The following is a 22,061-nucleotide window of genomic DNA, read 5'->3' on the forward strand; positions in this document are numbered from 1 at the left end:
TTTCGATAATTAATTACCATTTTCAGGTAAATAGTTATATTTGTAAGGTTAATAGTTATGGTTTTTAATTAGTTATCAGTGATTATTTATACGTTATTAGTTATTGTTTACACGTTATTAATTATAGTTTCCAGGTTATTACTTATAGTTTCGAGATAAAATATGGTCTTTGGTGGATATTAAATAGTTATGGTTTATTTGCTTGTTATTTGTTATGGTTTTCAGGCTAATAGTTATTGATTGTTTTGGATTGTTAGTTGTAGATTTAGATTAAAAAAAAGTTATTGTGTTTGGATTATGATTACGGTGGTTTGATGATTGATGTTATGGTTGACATTTTTTACATTTAGTTAACATTTTACAGTTTTGTTAATTTTTTCTGCTAGATCATAATCAAACATGTGTGAATCATTACGTCTCATGTTAGTCTTATGTGTGCCTTGTAATATTGTCTCTGTATATACTTACTCTTCAGTTATCCATTGTTTTCCGTAGTGTTATAGCTCATACTGCTTTTCCAAGAATTTGCAAAACATTAGAAAATAACTAAACTAACTACTCTAAAATAATCACAATAATGAAATAGAATAGAAAAATATTTTATTTTTTCAGTTAATCGTTTTCTAAAAATTATGAACGTTTAAGCATTCTAGTTATCTAATCTTTTAAACCTACTTTTTCTAGTACGCTTATCGCCCATTTAGATCGACTTCACAATTATTTTGTACGGTTTTATGAACACCTTTACTTTTATCCGTTGTTTGTTTAGTTAATGTTTATACCTATTCACCAAACAATCTAATGATTGTGCAGAAATCTAATGGGTGAATGCTTGAGTTCCTTAACTATTAAGGAGTTGAAGCAAGTGGAGAATCGACTTGAAAGAGGCATCTCAAGGATTAGATCGAAAAAGGTAAAATTTACTGCTTCTACGTAATGGTTAGCAGATATTACTTTAATTTTCGTTCCAAGTTTTGGTGACAAAGTTTGAATATTTTGTACAGAACGAATCTACTACTTGCTGATATTGAGTTCTTGCAGAAAAAGGTAACACCTCTTAGTCTTATTTTCCTAGTATTTCTTTGTTATAAAGAGTGTATATGCACCCCAAGACTATGATAGGGGTTGAGTTAAATGGTCGATAATTTAATTAAAATATTAAATTATGTTACCAACAATTCAATTTTTACAGATTGTTTGATAAGAAGGATTTGAAAGGAAGTGGAAGGAAAGTTGTTAGTTTCCAATGTTTGGTTAAAAAAAAAATTTAAATGAAAGAAAATGGAAGGAATTGAAAGGAAAGACTCCTTAGTTAAATTTCACTTTTCTTTTCACCTAAAGTGGGGAATGCGGAAGGAAAGAGATATTTTAAACCAAACATGGAAAATTAAGGTTTTTTGTCCTTCTCTTCTCTTCCTTTCCTTCTCTTCCTTTCCTTTCCCTTTCTCTTTCCTTTTCCTTCACTAAGAATAAACCAAACAAGTTGTTATAGTAGCGGATTAGAACTCGTTCACAAAAGAATAATCTTAACCTGATCAAGTGAGATTAGCCAAGTGTAATTATTATTTTAATTTGATAATAAAGAGAAAATAAAGTGCAGAAAGAGTAAAGGAGATAAGAGAATTGTAACGAGGTTCAACATACAACAAGTTTTCTCCTCGCCTACACTTTGTAGGATTTCCTAAACTTTGTAGAATTTTCCAACTCTTTACTATGTGAAAAATTATCTTGACACAATTGGATTCAACTCTATATTACAAGGCACACCCTCGTGCTCCTAATTCTAGAATATACAAGAATCTCCCCAACTGTTAACTTTAACAATTGCGAAACTGAGTACCCACATATTCTTCCGACGCATTTTGTCCTCACTCATGTGTGCTAGAGAAACTTCTCAGGAGGTCACACGTCCGAAGACTGATAGATATAATCCAAACTATAAACTTCGTACTAGATTAATCGGTAGAACATAAGTGGAAAAGCGTACCTTGATTCATTGGAGAGATGGGGGTGGGTATTTAGATCTTCCAACTCTATATGATCTTTTTTATTATTCTACTGATGATGAGTAGTAAGAGAGAATAGACAATCATATGAAATGGGTATTATAACCCTAACCTAATATGTATATATAGGGCTTATTATATCTCCTATTTGGCCCATCATAAAATAAGAGACTAAACTGAGTCTCTACACATAGTAGTCATACTTAATTAAGATACCTTACAAGCCCAATAAATAAAACTATAATCTCGATCACTTTTACCTGTTAACTTTCAGATAGCTTATGTACATATATAATCATACATGTAGGTCCATGTGATCATTCTCTAACAATCTCCCATTTCAGCCACATGTAGTTCCTTATATATTGTGTACAAAATTTGAGCTCGTAATCTTTGCTACCATAACTAAAGGTATCCCTGGACAATCTCGTCCATTAATCATGTCAACATAACACCAAAGTCACTTTTGTCATGTGTGACTAAGTCCTAAATGATTGTGTGTACCAACATAGCTAAATAACATAGATTAAGTATGCTTGTGTAGCATGGATATTTATGCAATGTGACCTTCAACCTGACTATTGCAACTAGTCCTCTTTATTCTTGAGTGACATCAATGTCAAAATAACTCAGAGTGAACCATAAACTGGAAAACATGTAGAAATTATTATCCAAAGACAAAACTTGTGTCCATAACAAACAGAACCTTATAACACAAACTCCCACTAGACCTGAACATCATCAAATGACATAACACTCTTGTGAGTAGTATGCTCATGAAACACCTTGGATTTTAATCCCTTAGTAAGTGGACCCTAACCATAGAGCTTGTTCCAATATGTTTCATAGAAAATTTTCCATTATGAACTCTTTCTTTAACTACACGTAACTTGATTTCAATATATTTTTCTCTTAAATAAGTCATATTGTTATTGGCGTACGGCACTGCAATTTGCAATCCATTAACTACGCTCCTAAGCCATAAAGCATGATTGGATGCCTCAAAAATTTCATCTCTCTTTTTCCATTGTAGATGTTGCTATAAGTTCCTATTTAGCACTCTTCCACGATATGGCTCCTCTTGCAAGCAGATTAACATAGCCTGATGTGGATATAGAACTATCCTAGCATCCAGCATAATTGAAGTCAGAGTATCCAATTATCTCTAATTGATCTGACCTCCTATATGTGACCAGGTAGTGTTTTTCATTTGAAGATATCGCATGACCCTTTTGACTGGCTTTGAGAGAAACAAAAAAAAAAAAAAAAAGGCAACCAAAAACCTTTAGATGATCTAAGCTTGGAGGTTTGTGATGTAGCTTTTATAAGGGGAAATATGAGCAAGAACCTTTAAGGAAGTCTGTTTATAAAATACACATCACAGAGGATGCACTCTCCCCAATAGGTAGCAGAAATTTGTGATTGAAAGAACAAAGCTCTAGCAACCTCCAATAAGTGTCTGTGCTTTCTCTCCACAACTTCATTCTGTTGTGGAGTTTTAGTGCAGCTCTTTTGATGTATCACTCCCATTTTTAAGAAAGAATTGGAGCATCTTGCCTTCATAAAGCTCATTAGCATTGTCATACCTCACACATTCAATTAAACAATGAAACTATGTGGTGAACATAGGCAAAAAAATCTTCCATAATTTGGACCACATCAGATATGTATTTTAGCATAAAAACCCATGTATGGCGAGTGAAATCATCTACAATTGTGACAAAAACTTGCAACCATTATGAATGACAGTGTTATATGGGCCCCCACAAATCCACATGAATCAACTGAAAAGATTTAGTAGTTTTTATTGAACTTTGAGAGAAAGGAAGCCTGGTTTGCCTTGTAGCAGAACAAACCTGGCAGATACAAGGTTGTGCACTATCTACATTTAGACTAGGTTGAATATACTTCAAAGAATGAAATGGCAAATGCCCTAGTCTTAAGTGCTAAAGTTTGGCTTATTCATTACATTTATTAGCTGAAAAAGAAACAGAAGCAAAAGCAATATGACTAGCAGTATCTAAGGAAGGCTTGGAATGTTGTGAAATATTTATGCAATATAATCCGGGCTTCAAATTACCAAGAACCACAGGTTGGATCAAAGAGGGTTCCTGAATAAAACATGAATCAGATGTAAAATTTACAAAACAAGCTATATCTTTACACAATTTAGGAATAGAATTCAAATTGAATTGAAAGTGGGGAACATGTAACACATATTGCAAGGTTATGCCAAAATTTAGATGTATGTGTCCTTTATACACACTTTTTACTCTTCTACCATCATGAATAGTTATAGAATCATCCAAGTGAGATATATCTTGACATGTATCAAAAAAATTCCAATCAGGACAAATGTGGTATGTTGCACCACTGTCAAGTACCCAAGAAATGCCAGTACCAGATAGAAAACAAAATTTACCTGCCATTACAGCATTTCCATGTGTAACATGTTGTTCAACTGATGAATTATCAGTATCTTGTTGCTTTTTCAGCAAACAAATGAGCTGATTATACTCCTTACTTGACAGAGTTTTGGTTTATGCATCATGTTGTGTATCACATTCATCTGGAACAACTTGAGCAATATAAGTTGTTCTTTTATCTTTTAGATGAGGAGGCAATCCATATAACTTGTAGCAACGATAACACCATGCCCAGGAGTCTTATAGTAGTCACAAAACCAAGCAGAAGTTCTCTTTTGTCCGGATAAATTCTGCTTAGGACCAGAATAAGGAGCCGAATAAGAGGAGTTTTCTGTGATTTTTGTCACCAAATCTTATTTTGTCATAAGAACCAAATGCCACTAATTCATGTTGTGTGACTACATTTAACTTCTTGATGCATTTGTTCTTGAACTAATAATTTGTATGCAGTGCTCAGATTAGGCAAAGGTTGCATCATTAAGATGTTAGTTCTTGCTTGTATGTAATCTTCATTAAGTTTCATCAAAAAAAACACCATTAACCTCTGATCTTGCTGAGTTTTTAACTATTTCTTGGTTAAAGTACATGTAAAATTAGCACCACATGTCAAACAGGCAAGGCGTCCAGATCATCTAATTCATCCCATAATGTCTTCATGTTAGAGAAAAACAAGGATATTTGTTGCTGTAAAGAAAATAGTTCAGTTCCTAAGCCTTGACCAAGCCTATCTTCTAGATCTTTCCATAGATCTCTAGCCTTTTGCAATACCAAACGCTTTTAGCAATTTGCTTTTCAAGAGAAAACAGCAACCAACCAGTCACCAAGTCATTGCATCCGTGCCAAGCCTTATGGTTTATATCTGTTGCAGTAAGTTCTTCTAAAGCATCGTCTACAAAACAAAGCTGTTTTCTAGATGATAAAACAAGCATCATGGATTGCTTCCAATTTCCATAATTTTTTCTAATTAATAAACATATCATTCACTAACTTCGTGTGAGAAGAATCAGATGGATGTATATAATATACACTTCCTAAAACAATGGTAGGTTCAGGTATTGTTGTACTCAATTTTGAAACAAGAACACCTAAAAAAATTTCAATAATCTCAAGATTACTTCGGAAACACCATAAAATTTCAAGAAAAAAACAACAAGAATCAATTCAATTCTTCAACAATTTTGAAGTTCAATCAACACAATTCAACAATTCTCCAACGAGATTCAATAATTTCACCAATTCAACAATTCTCCAACGAGATTTTACAATTTCAACAATTCTCCAACAAGATTTTACTAAAAAAAACTAAATATTTCAACTTTAATCAACAAATTTTTCATCAATTCGAAGAATACAACTCACAATCACAAATTTCATTAATCAATCCATCTCAAATTATCACGGAATCACAAAATAAACTCCATACTAACAACAGAACAATAGAACTAAGCAAGAACACCACTTGAATTTTGGAATTAAACGAACAGAAAATGTGCGGAATGAAGCTCTGATACCATGTTATCAATCAGAGATTCAAACCAAAGATAGTACTCAATCCATAGAATGTAAGTATAGAGAGAGAAATGTAAGAGTGTTTTATTATTTCTGAATAGTACAAGTTATTTCATATTTATAGCTGAGTTGTAATAACAAGAATACTGCTCTCTAAGTAATTCTGTTATAATAAAATTATTACCGTAGAAAAGCTAAGATACAATAGGATGTATAGTAGAAGTAGGTGTAGCTGCAGTTGTAGTTCCATTAGAACTTTAATCCAACAAAACATAACTAGCAATATATGCATGCGATGCGTGGGACCGTATATCAATATAAATAGTAACATCAAAAAGTCTTATAAACTAAATTAAGAGTCTAATATTTATGGTTAATATTGATGGGCATTATGAATTTTTATTAGCATTGCTCTAGTGTAAAGAGTAATATTTTCCATGAAGGGCTATGTTGAAGTAGGATAATTTATCTTGTATTTGACGGATTTTTATTTTAGGGGAAAAGCCAGGTATATATTAATTTAAGGACGACGTCCATAAGCACATAAGGAGCCACCTCCATAGGACAATGATTTTCCCAAATTTGTTCAATCACTCAATGCCAAACAGAATTAACCTTACTAAATGATAATTTGACAACTCTCCTTTTAAACAATTACTAAGGTTATGTTCTCATTTATCCAATAATACATATATTTATAGGCGTATTGTATGAGTAGTAGTTTATTTTAATTTCACTGGGTAATTGAGGTTTTTAGCCATAATATAGTGATAGTGGTTCAATAAAAAATAAATTATTAATTGATATTATTTGATGATGTATATTTATCTATTTAATTATTTATTATCCCAATTAATTGTGAGCTCCAAAAAATATGAATATTCTCTTAGTTTTTAATTCTTTTATGGTTTGTTAATGCATGTTTTTTGAAATTATAAATTGATAATAAGAATCTCTGTCAATATTTGCTTTTATAATTGTTTGAAAATTCGTTTCAAAAAAAAAGTTTGAAAATTGATTTAGCCATCGATTTATATTTTCAATTGTGAGTTTCCTCTTTTTACATATATTTATGTAATTTTCTTTGTAATTTAGAATTTTCCTTATTATCCATATTTGTAAATAAGGAAATGAATAAAAAAAATTACTTTATTATTTTTTGTGAGATTAAGGGTATATAAGTATTTCCAGGAGGGAACACCAGAGCTCCCCCTTGACTTATATAATAGAGACATAAATGTACAGACTACAAAAGCTTAATTAATTAATATAATTCTATGGTGTAAACGTCAATCAATGCACCAAGAAAATTATTGAATCAACCACCAACCAATCTGGTATGAAGAAGGCTCTTTATTCCAATTGTTAGATATAATTCAAACTAGAAATTTCAAACAAGATTAATTATCGACAGAACTGGAGAGATGAGTTGTGGATGTTTGGATCTTCCAACTCTATGTGATCTCCTTTGTTGTTCTACTGATGATGAGTTGTCACAAAGAATAGGCAATCATATGAATTGGGACCATATATAACCCTAACATTAATCCTAATATGTATATATAAAGCTTATTACGTCTCCTATTTAGCCCATCATAAAATAAGAGACTAAATTGGATCTCTACACATAATAGCACATAGTTAATTAAGATATCTTAATAATCCAATAAATAAAACTATAATCACGATCACGTTTACATGCTAACTTTTAGATAAAGTTTATACATATGTAATGATTATATTCTAACAAATACCACTTTCATCCAAGCACACTTAACTTTTGAGTAACTTATGAAATGAGCTCCCTAAAAGAAAGATGCATCTTGTTGGTATAAATATAGCTTGCTAAATGTATTTTAAAACAATCATTTTTTCTTGGTAAGTGAACTAACTTCTTTTCTTAAAACTCTACAGGGAACAATTCCCTAAAAACTTAATATTCCTAGCACTAACTTGCTAACGAACTAAACAAGTTTCCATGAAATTGAATATTGTATAGGCTAAATATCTTGCATGCCTAAAATGGGGAAGTAGCACATTGGTAAGAAGATCTAAGAATATGACTTAATTAGCTTGAAGCTCGTCTTGAAATTAGCTCAGTATTTCAAATTGTGCCATGATAGTTTGAGGTAGCTTGATGACTCTAACAACCTGCAAACGTATACTAGAATCACAACCAAGTATGAATATGCGTTAATAATAAGCATATGAATTGATGTGCATTTCTCCCGTAAAAAAAAAGTTGTGCATTTCGTAGTTTTTTCGTTAGCATCCAAACTAATGAATTAGCATTTTTTTCCTTTTTTGATGATGACAAACATACATGCTCATTAAAGTGAATGCAGGCTAAATTTTTTAGAAGATTAAAGAAGATATTATTAAATAAGATTAACAAGATTAACAAATAATTAAATAAGAAAACTGCACATTATCTCTTCTCCTTTCGGCATCATCGAAAAAATAGCAAAGACAAAAGTAGAGCAAAAATAGACAACTATAAGTAATGCTCAAGAGATTCGCATGGCTCGGTTCAAAAAGCAAGTAAGGGTATCATTCGTTGGTGCTACATAAACAACCAATTGACAATCCAACTCCGTAGTTAAATAAAGTAGTAAAGGCATATGCAAAAGGAGACTACAGTAAGAAAGGTCCAAAAGGTTTAGAGAATAAGTGGAAAACGTGGGAGAAGGCAAAATTCAAATATGATACATGGCAAAGATGAGCTTATCAAGTTGTGTGTTAGTTATGGATGCATTTATTGCTGAGAGGCTCGAAAGGCAACATCTTTAATAGATTCTTTAGCAAAAGCACGATGTAAAAGACTCATCTTCCTGTTAACAGAATGAAGAATCTCCACCACTTCACCATTACCACTTGTCTTAGGAATACCTTGTAATCTAACCAACTGGTCCTCTTCATTGCCATTTACATTAATTTAGGGTTGTAAAATCCATGAGGAATGCAGCAATATCTAACTTAGCAGAACTACTTGCTAACTTGATTTTACATTTACGACATATTATAGTAAGCCAAATGTCATAATATCAATCATGACTGGCGACTTCGGAAACATGTTTCCTATGCAACATCATAAGAACATGTAAATTAATAGGTGATACTCTGTCATCTCAGAAAAATCTAAAAACTTGTTGGAGTCATGTAATTTAAGGTGATGAGTTACGTTGTACTGTAGTTAACAAATCTTATTCCATTAAAAAGTAGATGTGATAGGATTTGGTGATGGGTATTGTTTTTATTTTAAAAGAGAGAAAGTTGGTATTATTTATTGATAGAGATAGAACATATGTCAAATGGGTGTAAAGAAACTAGTATAATAATTGTGACACCATGCCAAAATTGGAAGTATTCAAACTAATTTGGAACAAATAAAAATAAAGTGTTCAGACCATTATGGGAAAGCATGAGTATAATATAAAATCAATTTGGGGCTCTAACCATCAGCTTAACATTTTGGTTGAGTTGGTCATCTGACATGGTATCAAAGCTGACATAACAAGAAGGTCCCTAGTTCAAATCTTACTCATTCCTCCGTTTCAAAGTGGAATTTACTGTTGGGTATAAAGGGACATATGATGCATCCATACGTCAAGCCTAATGGACACTAATGTGAGGGGACATGATAGAATAAAATCAATCTTGGAGCTCCAACCACTAACTTAACCTTTCAGTAAAGTTAGTCCTCTGACGTAGTATCTAAGTCACCATGACCTAGGGTGTGTTTATTAAAAAATATTTAAAAAAAAGTGTGTAGATTAAAAAAAAATGGAAGGAATACTTTAATACTTTTTATGCCTTCAGGTGTGTTTATCCCTCAGACCCCAATCCAAACTTCAAAATGTGCAACATCAACTTTCCACTCATTTTTACCTACTTTTTATTCTTCAGACTCATTTCAGTTTTACATTTTACCCCTTAGACTCTCTACAAAAAATTTAACATATTATTTTATATTTAATCTATTTTATTAATTACTCAATATGTCATGAGAATATATAATTCGAATATTTACCGACTATTATATCATTAAAATTATAATAGCTAGATATTTTTTTAAGAGGATAAAATAGTTTTGGAGAGAGAAAGAAACTTAATATGGGAGAATTTGGAAGAATGAAAAAAATACGCAAAAAGGTTATTTTTAAGTATTTTGACAAAAGAATTTGCGTGTACAATATTTTTTGAAAAAAAATTAAAACAAGTGTCACAATTTAATTTGGCAACATCAAATATGTGTGACTTGGTTCCAACTTCCAGCTCTTCAATATCCAAGTTGTTATAAAAGTGGAGTTGATTTGTCGTGGAACCCACTAGCAAGAGTCTTAGCAAGAGTCTTGAAAATCCAAACCCATATCCAAACTCCTCCAAATTTTCCTTCCAATTAACATGAGTCTGGAACCAAACTCTACAAAAATTCAGTTCAAACTCCTTCTTCCAAACTTGCGTTAAAGACACCCTTAATATGAGATAAATACCCTACAAAAGCTTCATTGCTCGCTGCTTTGAAAATTCCCCAAGTTATCCTTATCGTTTTTTTGAACATAACACTTGCACCCAAAGGATTTCAGGTGTCCAATGTTAGGATTCTTAATTACCTTTAAAGAACTGGGGTGGTGTCTTCTTCGATATTTAGTGCACTAGTTGATTATTATTTTGTTGTTGCAATTTTAGAGGCATATTGTTGCGGATTTTGCAGCACAGTAAATCTATGCGCAACAATAGACATATTTTAAAAAACACATTTAGAGGGTGTTTGGTATGGAAAATTTTGATGTAGGAAACGGATTCAAATAAGTATTTCCATTTCTAATTGTTTGGTATGAGTGTTAAGTAACAAATACCGTTTTCAAGGGGAAACATAATCCCCCCATTTGTTACCCTTATCAAACTAGTGGAAACAAATCACGTTTACTTACTCAATCATAATCCTCTCAATTGTTTCCGTTCCTATAAGATATCAAACAACAATTAAAGGTAACGGTTATTCTTTCCATTTCCCCTCCTTATCCAAATCATTTACATTCCGTTTACGTTTACCATACCAAACACCCTCTTATAGTGTGGCTCCTCATCACATGTGTGTGACACGTATAAATCAATGATAATACTTCCTCCAATTTTAATTACTCACAGCCTTTTCCTTTGCACAAGTATCAATGTTTTCCTTTGTATGTAATATAACAAAAGAACCCCATGTAATAGGAGAGAGAAAGAAAAAGTATATTACCAAAAACAAAATGTTGCAAATAATAGAGAATTGTCATTGCCAGTAAAAAAAACATGAGGTATGATATCTTCCTTTAATATACGACATTTATCAATGGTGTTCCGTATCTTAGTCTTCGCCTCTTTCTGTATGGTGTTCCGTATCTTAGTCTTCGCCTTGCTCTATGGAATCAACTTTACCAGTTACTCGGTCAGTATGACAAATTATTGATTTTAGGTGATATCAATCAGTTAGATTGCTATGAGGACAAAATGGGGGAGGCGCTATGATTGGTGGTTGGGATGATTTTATAGCATGGAAAATGGCTTTGAATTTACAGGATATTCCTTTTTCAGGTCCTCGCTTCACGTGGACTAACAATCGTGAAGAGGACCAATTAATAATGGAACGACTTGACAGAGGCTATGCTACGGCTGCATGGCTACACAATTTTCCACAAGCATATATTCGCAATCTACCTATTGTGCATTCGATCATGGGCCGATATTGCTCCACACAACACCAAAATTTATTTCGGCTAGGCGGCCCTACCAAATAGAAAATTGGAGTCTCCATTTCCATGAGGTATGTTTAATGGTTCATGAGGTGTGGAATCTGTGTATTGTAGGATCACCTGCTTACATTATTACCCGGCGGCTTGATATCCTTCGAAAAAAACTCAAAACTTGGTGTTTAGATAGGCGCCTCTTTTGGGGTGTTAATTGGCAACAGATTTTTGACCAATTAGATGACAAAGGGCAACAGATCATAACACCACGTCAAGGTGTAGATTATTCCCGCCACCAGCAACTAATAATTAATGAGGCAACTCTGGCTATCACCTACTGGAAACAGCGAATAAGGAATAACGTCATTCAACTCGGTGATTTACCCTCAAAAATATTATTCCGACGCCTTCGTCAGAAACAGCAGCAAACTTATTTACACATGCTTCGCATGGAAGATGGCACCTGGGTCCATACGCCATCTGAGATTGAATCCATCATCAAACAACACTTTCAGAACTTACTAACATCTTCGGCTTCGGACACGAATAATTCTATACATAATATTGACTTTGTGCTCCGGGAATTGGATCTTCCTGTTATCACAGCCCAGGAGAGTCATGATTTGTTGCGCCCAATTTCCTCAGAAGAAATCGAACTCGCACTTTTCTCACTGGCTGACAATAAATCACCTGGACTGGATGGGTATAACGCAGAGTTTTTAAATAAATATTGGCCGACTCTTGGGCCTACTATCACAGCAGCTATTCAAAGATTTTTTGAAACGGGCTATTTACTCAAGGAATGGAATACTACGCTACTGGTGCTTATTCCCAAAGTCACCCCTCCGCAAGAGGTAAATCACCTCCGCCCCATTAGTCTCTGTAATGTTTTATATAAATGTATTGCCAAATGTATGGTTAACAGGATGCAGCATCTATTGCCAACCTTAATTGCCGACTATCAGAATGCGTTTATTCCGGGACGGAATATGGAGGATAACATCCTCTTAACTCATGAGTTAATGCATACTATTAACAAACAGCGACGCAATCATCAATTTCTGGCTGCTCTCAAATTGGATATGAATAAGGCATATGATCGGGTTAAATGGGACTTTCTCCTTCGCATACTGGTTGCCTATGGTTTTCCGCCTCATTGGATTCAATTAATTCGCGAGTGCATTTCAACAGTCACTTACAGAGTCCTTATTAATGGGGTTGCTACCCCTTCTTTTGTGCCGTCGTGTGGTTTACGACAGGGTGATCCGTTATCACCATATTTATTCCTCTTTTGTATGGATATTCTGTCGCGGATGACAACTCTCGCTACCGATATTTCCAAGTTTAAAGGCATTCGAGTCCATCTTAGGGCTCCAAGTATATCACATTTGTTTTTTGCTGATGATGCGATGTTCTTTTTCAAAGCTTCTACGGAAGCATGTCAAGGTGTTGCAACGGTTATCGACAGGTTTTGTGCTATATCAGGTCAACTTCTAAATCTTCGGAAGTCGTTTGTAAAGTTTAGCCCAAACATTCCGGCAGATACTCAACAACAATATAAAGATCTACTACGTATGGAATCGGCTCCTTCTCTCGGTATTTATTTGGGTATTCCAGTCGATATTCAGGACCGGAAACTACAACATTTCACTCCATTACTAGATAGAATTACATCAAAAATCTCGCAATGGAGTCATATGGATATATCACAGCCCGCCAAGCTCATCATTATTAATTCGGTCCTCATTGGGGCCATAAGGCATTATCTCTCTGTTTTTCGGGTTCCTACAACGATTGTCAACAAAATTGACAGTATCATAGCCAGTTTTTTCTGGAAGGATCGCTTTGGTAAAGGTATACACTGGAAGTCTTGTGACCTTCTCCACCGTCCCCGGTTTTCAGGAGGTTTGGGTATCCGAAATCTGGGGCTTTTCAATCAGGCCCTTCTCATGGGCAAAGTCTGGCGCATCAAGCAAAATCCTCAATTACTCCTCTCCAGAGTGTATCTAACATCTCGGATAACTTTGGGGCAGCAATTAATTAGACGGCGCCAACTCTCTTGGGGACATCGGGGTTTGCTCTATGCTGAAAAACTTTTTAACGACAAGTGTAGGTGGAAGGTAGGAAATGGACAGCATTTGGGCCTTCTTACTCATAAGTGGCTCCCTGATCACCAACCTATTTTTAAAGATACAATTCCCCTTGCCACTGTACGAAATTTTAAGGTCCAAGATCTTTTGCTCCCAGACAACCAAGGGTGGAATATTCGAAAGATTAACTCTTTATTTGAGCAAACTACAGCACGATGCATTAAAGGAATTGAGCTCCCGCACTGTCCGACGGTCAACGACATTCAAATTTGGCCGTTCACTTATTCAGGAGCTTATACTACTAAATCCGGTTACCAAGTACTTCTCCAACAAAAAAATGATATCTGCAGCATGACCTCTCCTATGGATGAAAAAATTTTTCGCATCATCTGGAGACTGAACATCATGCCAAAATGGAAATTGTTCTTGTGGAAACTATGGCATAATGGTCTTGCTACCACATACAATCTCCATCATCGAGGCATTACCACATCTGGGGAATGTCCTATTTGCCTACATGACCAAGAAGACACTCAACATCTCTTCCAACAGTGCCCTTTAGCCCTTGAAGCTTGGGATCTTGGCCCTCTCAAAGCTTTTATCTCTAATTCTCAGCACATGTCGACGAAGGACTGGATGTATCATTGTCTGTGCACGCTTCTAAACAACAACGGGGCAACAGATTCTGATATTATAACATATATAGGTACTCTATGGGCTATTTGGAAGTTACGCAATGCGCAAGTTTTTCGACAAAAACGGCCTACTTCTACGTCAATTGCTGTACAACTGAGTGAGAATATGCGGCTTCATGCCATTTTTGCGCAACAACGTCATGATCCAACTAGAAATCCTCTTGACCCTTCAACTCGTCCTGGATTTGACGTGGCAAACATTGGACACTATAATTCTGGCCAACCAGAGATTACACTACAAATTGCGGGATACCAACATAAATTAAAAGGGCTGGGTGGTATAGCGTGGTGGCGAGCACAGGGCACCAGACATCACATTATCAACATGGTACTCTTTGCTATTCAGAGTCCCTCATTTCAATGGTAGCCAAAGCTTGCCAACAAGCTTGCACATGGGCGGCGTCAAACAATTATGGACATATACGCATCCTCACAGACTCACGGGGACTCGTTCGCATCCTGCGCACGGGTAATAAAGGGCCAATAGCTATAAAATGGACAATTGATAATATCTTACGACAGGCCGACGCCTTCCACACATGTCAGGTGGTATGGGTACCACATCAACAGCTAGCAGTGGTCAGACGCTTAGCAAAATGGTGGTGCCACTCTTCGCTTTCTTTTTCTTAGTTAGGTGCTTTACTGTGTTTTCCTTCTTCAATTTTCATTGTTAATTTCTTGTATGATCGTCTGATGTCAAAAAAAAAATAATATACGACATTTATCGATTCGTTAAATATGATTCAGTTTATTCACGGATTGCCAATGATATATGTAACTTTTTACGCATAATTCTTTTAGATTTGGCATTCCTCGTGTGGTAAACTAGAAAGCTAAATAACTATACTTAGAAAGAGACATTAATTTGAGAGTAACTAAAATAGATATGGGGTATATGGATTTGGCATTGAATTAGACAGTACTAGTTAGTAAATTACCTTTCTTGTAAAACACCTTTACACCAATAATCTTACTGTGTGTGATTATCTACAGGAGAAAGAGCTTGACCATGAAAACTCATTTCTCCGAGCTAAGGTATGTCATGAAATGCCTAAATTCCTATATTGAATTATTATGGACATTCTATTTCATACCAACACTAGCTCTTTTGGTGCAAATTCCATACTGATACCATGATGGTGCACATAACAATTCAGAATTTCAGATTATATTTTTATAATTATGCGTTATAGTTGAACCTGATTATTACATACAATTTTGTATTTTAGATTGCTGAAGTTGATAGGCTCCAACAGCTAAACATGCTGCCAAACGACAATTTGGATTTAGTCCACCCTTTTCTGCAGCGAGATCCTCTACTTACAGAAAACATGCTACAGGATTGCTCCGAATTTACTGATGCTGACAAAAAAATACTTCACCTTAGGTAAATCATCTTAGTCCTCTCATCATATTTGGTTGCCAAGTCCTCTGAATCTATACGTTTTGAATTGGTTGCGACTAAAATGTGGGAAAATCGACATCTGTAGAAAAAAAAATTATTGTCTGATGAGCGCGAATTTGACTATTATAAAGGTCTTTGTTTTGAAAAGGAAGTCGACAGCAAGTATTTGAAGAAAGACTCATTAACCTAATTGGATTTTGGGGAAACCATAAAGACATCTTAAAGACTTATTTGAGGTAGATTTTCCCGTCATGACTTCATAATTTGTCAATGAACCTAATATCGGGTTTGAGTGTGAGGATATGAATATGATCATGAATCAAATACGCACATTGTTCGCATCTACTAAATATGATTTATGTCTAGTCTATGCAAATAAATTAGAAATTGAATGGAACGAGGTCTATTTATGGAGAGAAATAGAAATACGAGATAAGATTCGTGTTGTGTGGCGTGCAAGCACGGTGATCAGCACGCACCAGTGATGCGCGACACGCATCAGCATGTGTAGCTTACACCGGCTTCTGTATCTCTAAATTTTGTTGACTGTCTTGATGTTGCGTGAGTGCACTCTGGTGAGCGAGATGCATCAAGATGCGCGTTGCGCAACCACATATCTGATCAGATATTATTTATTATCCGAAGTCAAAAAGTTATGTTCATTAAATAATATCATTTGAAATCGAGAATCACTTATCTAAATGACAAAATCTAATTATTCAAAATATCTATTAATTTTTAAAAATATTTATTAAAAAACAATCAATTATCAAGAATAATTAATTGGACTTCAAAATACAATTAAGTGTCAAAAAATAAATAATTGGGCTTGAAAAAATAAATATACTTGTCCTTTATGCTTGGCTCTTTAGATTGTTATCCTTTGAACCGCACCAATTATGTTTCATAATTTGTTAATAAATGAAGAAAGACACGATTATGTGTTTGTAACGTCGTTTATCTGGAGTGCCAACTATAGTCAATTAGCCGTCTGAACTTTGGAGACTACATAAGTCAGATATGTTACCGTGTTGTAACACAATTTTAGTGGCTCTTTGATTTTATTTGAGGAAAAGAAAATCAATACTTGCTCAGTTTCAGTTGCTCCTAGGCTCTGTCCCCGGAGTATGTAACATGGCACTATATAACTAGTTCAACAGGTCATTCTAGATTACTATTTTTTTGACAATGCGTTCAATCTTGATTAAAAACCATAGTAGGAAAATATACTACAATTGGGTTCTCTTACTTCTCTTAAAGCAGTTGCTATAATTAGGACAGTCCTAGATCATTTCGATGCATTCTTGCAGTCCTTAATCATCATATTGCATTTTCCATTATAACGTCAATACTTACTCTATGCAGGTGAATAAAATGGAACTTGACGCCGTGGAGCATGAAGTAGCAACAGGATCTGCTCTCCCAAATTTGTCTCTGTTTACAAATAGGCTCTTTTTCGGCCAAAAATAAGTATCTTCTTCAACATCAATAGGATTAATAATTGTCGTACTTGGTTAATTAGCTAAAATTTGCCCCTGAAATTAAATATATCAGTTGTGCAATGAACATACAGCTGCCACTACAAAACAATTTAACTATAGATTATTCCTGAGCACAAAATCGGCTCGCCCGATTAACCAACCATTCACAGTGCTATTGTTGAATTAATCTGTTTAAAACAATCATTTAAACTACAAAACCACACAAACATTAATTTTTTTCAACTCAAGATCTACTCGTTGCAAGCTCGTAATGAACTTAGATGTCATTGTTGTCACTAGCTGACTTAGATCCCGCAAAAAAAAGGTCCGAAAACATAAAAAAAAAAAAAAATAGGAACTAGAAAATAGGTCAATAAAGACAAGACACTAACACAGAAGTTATATAGGGGAGGAAGCAATAAATATGACAAAAGCATAAACCAGAGGACGACCAAACTACATGACCTCTCCCGGCATTGAACAGCACCACTAAATCACTTGAAGCATTTGGCGTCCAGTAGAGCTTCTCCCTCAAAAGGCTCGAAATCTTCTATCATTTGACTAACACGTTCCTTCTGAGCCTCATCACTGATGTCCACCTTGGTCCACTCGTAGAGTTCCATGTCGTAGCACTCATCCAGCACAAATTGAGGGATCTCTGGTCCACGGAAGAGCCATAAACCCTTGACCTTGAATGGGGGCTCTGATCCAATCACCAGCATCTTGCCAAATGCATACTTACGTGCAAGATCCATTCTTTGCAAGAATCCACCTACCTTGTTCATGGTAACGAATGAGACAGTGTTCTCCTCATTGTACTTGTAGTCACAGAACCATAGTGAGTAGCCTTCTGGGTCATACATATCCCAGAATCCTGCATATACATGTAAGACATTTGTGAGAGACTCAACAAGCACAATAAGCAAATGAATACAAATGTGTTTACTGAACACGATAAGCAATCTTCAACAACTTCAACCACTTGGCCTACACATTCATAGAGTAATTCTAGGTTCTATATATCAACTGAGGCTCAAATTCAGTTTACACCTTATCAGTCACAACTCACATGTATCAGTGTCTATTGACGGCTGCATCCATAGATTCATGTAGCAGATACATGTCCTTTAATAATCATTTGCTACCCTAATTCCCCTATATTGTTACTACAAGCATGAGCAGCTGTATGGCCAGATTGTACTGTGTTGAAAACGCTTGTGTTCCACCTAAGAGTCAGAGACTATTTATAATGTTTACTACATCCATCTCCAAAATTACAACTGATAATAATTCTACATAAAAAGGTTCATGGGATAACAGAACATTCTGAAAACAATGGTCCATGGCGTATGAAGCACCGTAAGAAGACGAACAGCTATCAATAAATTCTCAAACAGATTTGATATTCATCCATCAAGATTCAAGACAGAAAACACCCCAACAGATTGAGATTGACAGCAACACATTTGCATGACACTAGCTATAAAGTAGAAACTATGAAGCATAACAAAGTTATCCAGGAAGAAATAACACAAAGCAAATAAGGGAAAACGAATTTGGCCATCACAAGTTCTTCAATACTACGTTGTGAAAATCATCAAAGCGAGATAAGAAGGAAGTCAGAGAAAGATGAACAGGAATTGAACCAACAATACCTTTGATTGCAACTTCACGGAAATTGGTTTTAGTGTTGGAGTATAGCCTCTTCCACTCATCCAAAACCATTTACTAGGGGGTAGAAGATCAAGAGGATTCTTTGCCTTTGGCTTGGGTGCTTCTTCCTCCTCTGCAAGTGCCTCTACTTGAGGCTTGGGTGCCTCTTTCTTGGCCTCCTTCTTCGGCTCCTCCTTAGCCTTAGGCTTGGTAGGCTGTGAAGGCTTCTTTGCTACAGCTGGGACAGACTCTGCTTGTTTAATTTCACCTAACACCTTCTTGAAATTTGGTTGATTAACCATGGTCCAGACATATCTTTCGACATGAGGGAATTCAGAGGTAAAGCTCTTGGTCATGATTTGGCTAAATCCATAAAACAAGTTGACGGCCATAATGATATCAGCCAATGTAACACTGTCTCCAACCAGATAAGTGTTGGAAGCAAGATGTTTGCTCAATGCTTCCAATGACCTCTTCAGTGCAGCAATGGCACCTTCTTCAGCCTTCAAGATAAAGTAAAAGTCACGTCAGCTACTACTCTTAAAGCAATATTCAAGTATCATAAAAGGGCATGCATTTATAACTCACTGGGGGAAGATGTACAAAATAGCCAAGTCTTGGATATAACCAACGGGCAATATGTGCATCGATCTTAGGGATGCAAAATCAATCCACTGCTCAATGAGGGCCTAACAAAAAGATATGGAAAAATATTAAATGACAATACCAGCAAACTTCAGTGAACTATGCTAAGTAGCACCGTATATGCATCTGTGATAACCATCAACCATAAAGTCATAATGCTGAATTTAAATCTTACATATTCATATGTTGATGAGCCAAAGAGAGGATTATCAGCCTTCAATCGTGTTACTGCAAAAAAATACAGCAATTAATAAACAAATACAGCTAAAAGACACGAACATAATAAGATAAGCAGCATAAACTCACCATATCTCGCTATGGCATTACTCTCAAAAAGAGGACCTTCAGGGGTTGCCAGAACTGGCACCTGAAAAAAAGCATTGCTCAGAGAAGAAAGAAAAGAATTTTAATGAAAATAAATATCAAACTCTACAGGATAAAAAAACTACCTTCCCGATAGGGTTCATTTTAAGAAACTCCGGCGATTTGTTGGTAACACCCATCTGGAAATCTTTGACCACATCAACTTTCACACCACTATATTCTGCAGCAATAAGTGCCTTATAGGCATTCTTATTTGGGAGTCCTGAATGCAAGACCTGAAACAAAACCACTTTCAGTATGGAAGTAAAAAATCTATTGCGTACAACCAAATGCCAGTTGATTTGACTCGAAACTCAGACGTGTATAGTTCATTATACAACTCTTATTCACTGAACAGGAACCCTATGTGGTCAAATGGCTGATGCAAATATTGCTAATACAGGGGATACTATTGTCTATCCGTAGATAAAATCAATGGAAATAGCAAACAAAATATAACATCATAAACAAATACAAAAATTGACAAAAAGATCTCAACAAAACTAAAACCAAATGATAATCAAAATCGATGTACTACACTAATCAGATGATAATAAAAAAAATATCTCTCAAATTCCATAAGAATTAGCAGTTTAACAATACAAAATTAAAAATCATTCGAGAACTGCATGCAATCCACAATCGCATAAACGATCAAATTTCAAAGTTCTAATTCCAAACAATATATAAGAAAAATCACAATCTCGTAAAATTTACAATTTCTCCACGAAATGAATATCAATCAATATCATTTTCCAGCAACAAAATCATCAAATCCACAAATTCAAAACCTGCAAGTTAGACTAAATTCAAATATCACCATTAACAGATCCAAAACAAAATCCAGAATCAACAAATAAACAATACTTAAAATAAAAAGTAAGCATCGTTTTTAGCTAACAATTTCCAACAATTGGAGGATAAAATCAAAAAATAAAGAGTTAAGAACAAAGGAAATAGCGTACCAGAGCCATGATTTGGTTCTGCGATTACGTTGGCCCAAATAAGATAAGATCTGAAACAAAGTAAAAAAAAAAAAAAAAAAAAGAGAATTAAAATGAGAACAATTCTAGGGTTTGAGATGAGAAAGAAAGAGAGAGAAATAAAAAACCTAAGAATTTCGGAGGCTCAGCTCGTGGACTAGGGAGAGTGAGGCGAGGAAAGAGAAGGAGATGGGGGAGGCTGCGAGGGGTTTTAGGCTATTTGGAAATGTAAATTTTAGGGTTTCTTATACAAATGGTATATTCTCAGTTTCTCACTATCTCAATTCTCAGTGGTGTTTAATGGGAAAAAAAGGAATTATTTTTTAAAAAAATTCGTAGAATCGTTTTTATAGTTTTTTTTTAAAAAAAATTGTCAACAATAAATTAAAATTAAGTTAACCTTTGATTATTCTCGAACTAGTTTAACACCTGTACAAAACTGCACGCGATGCTGATTGTTTGCGTTTATTTTAAAAAAAAAGTTTAAAACCAACAAAGTGACATATAATTATTTAAAAAAGAAGAAGTTATCGTATAATTTGCAACAAAGTAGAAGATAAGATAATTGTCAGTGACTATATTAACAAATTGAAAGTCAAACTAAACACGTAAATTCAGAGTTTTAATAGTATTTATTACACATTCTAAAATACTTCCATATACACTACATTTGTGGTAAAATTTGAGTTCTTGCCCTCTTTATCACATATTAAAATCTTCAAATCCTTTTTTATTGTAACTCTTGATACAGTAACATAGAATTGTCCATGGCTGAATTTTGGTCGAGGGAAATATAATCCTACGTGAGTTAGAGATTGTCCTTGGCTTTTATTTATCGTAATTGCAAAACATACAACCAATGAAAACTACCTTATTTGGAATTTTATCGGGAACTTTGTTGCGTCTGATGGTGTAAGTGTCATTATAGGAATGAGAACTTTGTCCCCCCACATTACTGTCGGATACAACAACATACTCAATAGTGTGAATGTCAAGATGCTTAACAACTAACTTGGTACCATTACATAGCCCAAAAGTCTGGTCAATATTCCTTAGGAGCATCACCAGTGCCC

General features: G+C 34.7%; 2 protein-coding genes across 2 annotated transcripts; one reads left to right on the top strand and one right to left on the bottom strand.

The window, feature by feature from the left end:
• Window positions 1-399: 399 nt before the first annotated feature.
• On the top strand, window positions 400-17,867 carry LOC125497490 (agamous-like MADS-box protein AGL11). The gene is made up of 6 exons (XM_057391754.1): window positions 400-422; window positions 814-933; window positions 1,005-1,047; window positions 15,452-15,493; window positions 15,688-15,845; window positions 17,229-17,867. The coding sequence occupies exons 1-6, from the start codon at window positions 400-402 to the stop codon at window positions 17,230-17,232; spliced, it is 390 nt and encodes a 129-aa protein (XP_057247737.1). The 3' UTR covers window positions 17,233-17,867.
• Window positions 17,444-21,273, bottom strand: LOC104897998 (elongation factor 1-gamma 2). Its single transcript, XM_010684992.4, is given in 10 exon segments — window positions 17,444-18,218; window positions 19,000-19,071; window positions 19,074-19,500; window positions 19,586-19,650; window positions 19,653-19,686; window positions 19,818-19,870; window positions 19,949-20,009; window positions 20,092-20,241; window positions 20,971-21,020; window positions 21,117-21,273. Coding segments are annotated over 9 exon segments (1,251 nt in total). The 5' UTR covers window positions 20,980-21,020; window positions 21,117-21,273; the 3' UTR covers window positions 17,444-17,838.
• Window positions 21,274-22,061: the final 788 nt, after the last annotated feature.

This window comes from Beta vulgaris, chromosome 1 (assembly GCF_026745355.1).
Source record: "Beta vulgaris subsp. vulgaris cultivar EL10 chromosome 1, EL10.2, whole genome shotgun sequence".
Taxonomy (NCBI): Eukaryota; Viridiplantae; Streptophyta; class Magnoliopsida; order Caryophyllales; family Amaranthaceae; genus Beta; species Beta vulgaris.

Coding starts and splice junctions, on each gene's coding strand:
- LOC125497490 (XM_057391754.1), top strand. CDS start 400: ATGTGTGAATCATTACGTCTCAT. Junction 423..813: donor TGTGAATCATTACGTCTCAT/GTTAGTCTTATG, acceptor ATGATTGTGCAG/AAATCTAATGGGTGAATGCT. Junction 1,048..15,451: donor TTGAGTTCTTGCAGAAAAAG/GTAACACCTCTT, acceptor GATTATCTACAG/GAGAAAGAGCTTGACCATGA.